This window comes from Belonocnema kinseyi, chromosome 8 (genome assembly GCF_010883055.1).
Source record: "Belonocnema kinseyi isolate 2016_QV_RU_SX_M_011 chromosome 8, B_treatae_v1, whole genome shotgun sequence".
Classification (NCBI taxonomy): Eukaryota; Metazoa; Arthropoda; class Insecta; order Hymenoptera; family Cynipidae; genus Belonocnema; species Belonocnema kinseyi.
The window spans coordinates 70,669,186-70,675,776 of NC_046664.1; the positions used below are offsets into that span (position 1 = coordinate 70,669,186).

General features: G+C 24.7%; 1 protein-coding gene across 1 annotated transcript in view; it reads left to right on the plus strand.

The window, feature by feature from the left end:
* Window positions 1-3,391, plus strand: part of LOC117178310 (flavin-containing monooxygenase FMO GS-OX-like 2) — a 24,380-nt gene extending 20,989 nt beyond the window's left edge. Inside the window, exon 7 of the mRNA XM_033369686.1 lies at window positions 2,808-3,391. Within this exon, the coding sequence (XP_033225577.1) occupies window positions 2,808-3,020 (213 nt within the window). The 3' untranslated portion in view covers window positions 3,021-3,391. The remainder of the gene's footprint in view (window positions 1-2,807) is intronic.
* Window positions 3,392-6,591: the final 3,200 nt, after the last annotated feature.

A 6,591-nucleotide genomic window follows, 5' to 3' on the forward strand; every position in this document is an offset into this window, starting at 1 on the left:
TGATTTACAAAAAAAGTTCTATGGTTCAAAAAAAAATTTTGTTCAATAGAAAAAAGAGGTTGGTAATGTAGGAATTCCACTGTGTCGCATGCCCTTAAGTATGATTTATAAGAGTTTGAAAATTGCTTGGGGTGTCTGAGACCCACAATGCACTTTAAGGGTTAAAAGAAGTTTGATTTCGTCTTTTTTAATATGTTTGATTTAATTCAGGAATTTTTCCATTATAAACACATTTAGTTTACAATGCATAATAATTCTATAATCTTTTGACCTAGACATTTTCGATTTAGAGAATTTTTGTAGACAGTTTGAACTAGGAATAATAAATTAATAATTGAAAGTTTAACAAACTTGAAATGCGTTTTCTAGCATTAGAAATGGAAGAATAATTGATTTTACAATGTGATTCTGAACCTTATAAAAATTAAACAGATGATATATTTTAACGTTGAAAATTGAACTGTTGACGTTCGAAAGCCTTTATAGTTAATCGAATGTAAAGGTCCGATTAAAATTATATAAACTATTTTCAATTTTAAAATAACTTAAAATAATAGATTCATTAATTAAACGTTTTGATTCAATTTAAAATCCTATTAAAATATTGTTTCGGTCTAAAATATTCCACTTTTACCCACTCAATTAGGAATTTAAAGAAAAAATTAATATTTGGAAAAAAATTGACAGTACAAAACTGATTTGTTTGAAATGGAGAGCCTTGAATTATTAAAATTTCAGGCTGCTAAATTTAAACTTTGATCGTTAAAAATTTAATTGTAGGATTTGAGAACTTTCTAGCTTGTAAGTGAAAGTGTTAAATTTTATTTTATAAATAACAATTAAAATTTTTTTTAAGTTTGAGTCGTTTGAGATATGTTTAGAAGTTTGAAAAAAATTAAAAACAATTTAATGCTTGTAAATATTAAAAAAAAAGTTGATAAAATCCACATTTTTTAAAATGTATAGCAAAAAATTTTCGTAACATTCCTAGGAAAACCTTTCATGATTTTTAAATTGAAAAATTAATTTTAAAAAAATATTTCAAAACATTTCAAAAGATTTCCAAAATTGTCAAAAAAGAGTCTAGAAGACTTTAGGCCAATGTCAAAAATTTGTCATGATAAAAAAAAATATCGTAAAAATTAGAATAATTCTGAAAGATGTTAAATTTCTTTTTAATTTAAACACAATTTTAATTTTTAAAAATTTAATAAAATATAAGATTATGAAGAGTTTGAAATAAAATTGTGAGCCTTTTCAAGGATTTTGAATTCAAGATAAGAACCAAATTTACTTAAGATTCTGTGAAAATTTAAAATGATTTTTTAGTAGGAAAAATAAATTTTAAGAGGATATTTTAAAAAAAAATAATTTTAAAAGATTTGCATAATTATGAAAAAAGAAACTGGGAGATTTTAAGGAATTAAAAAAATTTCATAGATTAATAAAAATAAACTTAGAATAAAAAAAGAATTAAAAACTTGTTATGATTTCAAAAAATTGAAAACAAAACATACCTTTTTGAGGATTTCAAAATAAATTTTTAATAGTTTCAAGAATTTTAAAAGGTTTTAAATTATTACAAAGTTTTTCTTAAGATTCTCGCGAATATTTATAACTATTTTCTATGTTGAAAAAATAATTTTAAGAGAATATTTTAAAATATTTTAAAACCGATTTTGTTGTATAAATGAAAATTGGATAATTATTAATCGAAAGTCAGTTAAAATAATATAATTTCTAATTTAAAAAATGTTATGTTAGAAAAAATTAAATTGTCCAATTTTGTATGTTTCTGAGTTTAAATTGCTTAAAATTAAATCATTTTTAAGATGTAAAAATTTATTGATACATTCTTTACTTAAGAGCATTTAAAATTATAGCTTGAATTTATATTTTATAACCAGGAATCTTTCAAATGATCAATTTATAAAAGTTAAAAATGTAAAATTGTTTAGTTTAAAAAACATTTAAGATGAAATTGTCTAATTGAAAAGTGTTAAAAGCTTTCATTTTATGCGTGAATATTAATCCGCGTTTATATAAAAAAAAATTTATTTAAGCTTCAATTTTAAAGTTTTAAAAATCAAGAGTTTCACATTGAGTGATTTAATAAGCAGTTCAGTTTTTATTAAATCTAATGACAAGTTTTCTAGCTTTAGGAGATCAAATCTTTTTAGTTCAATGACTGTGACCAATTTTTGAAAACGGGGAAAACCGGGATATTTTTTTCTTGATTAAACTGGCCACCCTGTAAAAAATTATCTTCTTTAAATCTGTCATTCCCGATATCAATTTTTCCTAATTACATATTCATAGAAACATTAACCTTCATTACTTTATGTTAAATTTCTCCCGATTACTGCTACAATATCTTTTTTTTTTACAAACGAGAAAAAATCTACCTCGGTCCGGATTTGAACCGGGAACGTTGCTATTCATGAGTGGAGCGTTAACCAATTACCAATATTCGGTTAACACTCCGTTTATGAATAGTGGCGTTCTAGTTTCAAATCCGGGTCGAGGTAGATTTTTTCATGTTTGTCAAAAACATTTGTGGATCAGTAATTGGCAGAAATTTAACATCAGTAAAAAAATTAATCACCCTGTTCGAGAAAATAACATTAATAGTATAAATTATTATTTAATGATAAAATTTATAAATGAATGTTTTTTATTTATTTTTTGTAATTTCGGATGTCCTATCGCAACTCTTCCAATTAAATATTTAATAAAAATTGATAACTTAGTATCAAGAAGGAATCCAGCCAAGGTAAAATAACTGGACAGTTTGGTCTATTTTACAGATAAGACATATCAACAAAATGATGGATAGGCAATGGGCCTACTATGACGAGATAGCTGCTGCAGCCAATATTCCTAGCTTTCCACCAGTAGTCAAAAAAATTTACGATTACTCGAATCAAATGCGGGAGATGGATTTCACGAGCTATAAAAATTATCAGTATCGTATCGTCGACCGTGAAAATTTTACTGTATGTTGTTGTAAACCTTCTTAGGGTTTAAAAGCAGATAAAAGTTGAGAGAAGGTATAAATATTAAGTCAATAAAATAAGAGAACAAAGACCGGTAAAATGGTCATAACAAATAATTATAACTATTCGCCTTCCGTGATAAACGTCATTCTCTTGAAATAACGATAAAGAGCATTATTGATATTAGAGCTTGGAAAAATTTTGGAAATCATCAGTAAATCGGACTTCATGAAATGAAGCCAAACGGAGCAGCTATTTTATCTAGCTTTAGTATAAGTAATCTAGAAAGTACAAATACTCCTGGCAAAGTCTTTTTTTTTTTTAAATTACATTTTTTATGCGATTAAAATTAATTTAAATGAGATTAAAATCAAATTTAAAATCGTAATTAACGTTCAATAATAAAATTAATGTGCAGAATTCCTGATAATAAAACCAAAAATCCAACGACAAAATTTGCACAACCATCATAAAATGTTCCTATTCAAATATGAAAAAAGATAACCATTTTTTCCGAAAAAAGAAAAGAAAAAAATTATTTTTTGGACAAAAATAAAAAAGAGGAATGAAAAATAAGAAAGGCAACCAACCAAATCCCCTTTCTTCTCTTTTTTATTTCTTTTGACTTTTTTATTTTTATTATTATCAAATCAAAATAAAAAGCGCTTGTGAAAAATAATCAACAACTTTTCGGCGTTCTTACAGCGCCCTTATCAAGACGAAAAAAATAACAAAAAATAATAATCCGAGCAAGCAGGAACAGCAACAAAACCACGATGCTCTCTTCCTGACACCCGAGAATAAAAAAATATAAATAATTTTTTCTTTTCTTTTCTAGGAAAAAATTGTTATGTTTTTCCAATTTTCAATGGGAGAATTTTAAGTATATTGTTTCCAATTTAAAAATAAACTAAATAATTTTTTAATATAATTATTTGTTTTAAAAATGTTTTGTTAAAAAAAAATTATTCAAACGATTTCAGCCATAGAAAAATTGACTTTCAAAATTCGAAACAGTAGAGCTATAGAAATACTAATTTTTTTCAAATATCTAGTTTTGGTACGAACAATACCTTAAAGTGCAACTGTTTTGTTGAAAATTCAATTATTTTTTTAGTTAAAATTTTGTCTTTCTGATTTGAAAATGCACCTTTTTCAGTAGAATTTTCATTTTTCTTGGATAAAAATGCAACTGTTTGGTTGAAAATAACAATCTAATTAAAATTCATACTTTTTGGTTAAAAAATCGACTATTTAGCAGAAAATTAACTTGTTGTTTACAATTCTTATTTTGCTGGTGCTGTTTTTGGAGAAATTTCATCTTGCTCAAATTAAAATGCATCTGGTCAATTGAAATTCAACTCTTTCTTGAAATTTAGTCTTTTTGATTTTTAAATTTACCTGCTTTAGCAAAAATTACATCTTTTGTAGATAAAAAAAAACTTTTTGGTTAAAAATTAAACAATTTTGTTAAAAATTCATACTTTTTTAAAGAAAATTCTGCAGTTTTATTGAAAATTTGAATATTTTGTAGGAGATTTACTTTTTTTTTAATATATATTTTTTTCTCGAAAAATTAACTAAAATCTTTTCTGGATGAAATTTTATCTTAAAAAAAAAGATGCTATTCGTATTAAAAACGTAACTATTTTAGTACAAATTTGATCTTTCTTGTATGAAAATGTAACTATTTGGTAGAAAATTCATCAGTTTTGGTTAAAAAAATTTATCTTTTTGTGATAAAAATTCAATTTTCTTTGCGGAAACTTTTTTTTAAATGTATATTTTGTTCATGAAAAGTCAACTGGAATCTTCTTTGAATAAAAATGCAACTATTAAAAAAAAATTTAATAAATATTCATCCTTTTTGATTTAAAAAAATTGTCTTTTTGGATTGAAAATTCAATTTCTTTCACAGTAACTTATTTCTGGTTTAAAATGCAATTTCTTGGTTAAAAGTGCTTCTTCTTTGCTTAAGTATTCAATTATTTTCTTTGAAAGATTTGCTTAAGTCATTTTGATATATATTGTTAAAGATTTATATTTTTAGTTGAAAATTCATCTTTTTTTTTGGATTCATATTAATTTTATAACTGAAATTGTAAATTTTCCATTGTTTTAAGATTGATCTTTTTTACTCGAAAATTCTGCTTTTTTCGTAAAAAATATAATTTCTTTAGTTTGAAATTTCATTTTCTAGGGGTAAAAATGAACCATTTTCGTGGAAAATTAAGTTTTTGTTGAAGTTATTTTTGTTTTGTTTAACAATTACATTTATTATAAGAAAATTCGTCTTTTAGCTTAAAGGGTCAATAATGTACATGAAAATTTGTTTCTTTCTTGAGTGAAAAATTTTTATTTGTTGAAAATTCGTCTTTTTCGTTTGAAATTTTTCTTGGCATAAATTTCATCTTTTTATCACAGTAAAAACTATAACACTTTTTGTTGGGAATTTGTGTTTTTAGACTGAAAACTGAACTATTATATTGAAAGTTTAATTATTTTGTTGACAATTCAAGTATTTTGTCAAAAATCCATCTTGTATAGTAGAAAAGGCATTTTTGTTTTTAAAATCAAGTAATAAATTTGTATCTGAAATACAGTTTTTTTCAGTTTGTAAAAGATTATATTTTTGAAGTATAATAAGATTAAAATACCGGTACATGAATATTAATGATCAAGGAATATGAATAAACAGTCAAGGAAAAATGAGGGAATTTTGAAAATGAAGTTCTTGGACACCCTGCCTAATTATACTAGCAATAATTAGCAAAAATTTCTGGAAATTAAAAATTACGTACAGAAAGGGGGGAAGGGTAGAAATATTTTGTTACGATTTATTACCGGATATGCCGAAAGAAGGTTAGGTTAAAAATTACAATTTTAATACAAATAATTGGTTTGTGAAGCCAACATTTTCTAAGGAAAATGACCATTTTTTAGGTCGTTAAGGCAGTTTAAGTTGAACTGTAATTCATATTTAAATTATCTAATTTATATATATAAAAATTATTATGGTTTAAAATTAATCACCGTAAATAAAAAATGAAATTTTAAAAATGCTAAAAAATGCTAGATAATTTTATCTTCTCGTTTTTCGTGGATATCGTTGTGTGGTGCCACCAATAGGAAGATATTTTTTTTCTTCCAATCATCAAATAAAAAATAGAATTTTCTCCGAAAAGCAGCTTTCACCGGTAAATTTTTCTACTCATTTAGATTATGTATACAAAAAATTAGAGAAAATCTCCGTTTGGCCTCAGTTTATAAAATCCGATTTAACGATGATTTCCAGGGGCCTTAAGAGCAGAACAGCATCAATTTTTGAGTATTTCGTACAGTGATGGGAAGTAACTATTTTTTAACTAGGTACTGCAAAAGTAACTAAGAAAAGTTATATTTTGTAGCGGTAACAATAATAGTTCCTTTTAAAAAGTAACTTTACACACCACTGATTTTGTACTGCCTTGTCGAATTTTCGACAATACTATTATTACATGTCGAGAATCGTTTTGCTTGTGCCCTTCTGGGTTCAGATACGTGATAAAGAGATCTTAATTTTGTCAGAATTAAAATGACGAACAGTATTCTTAAA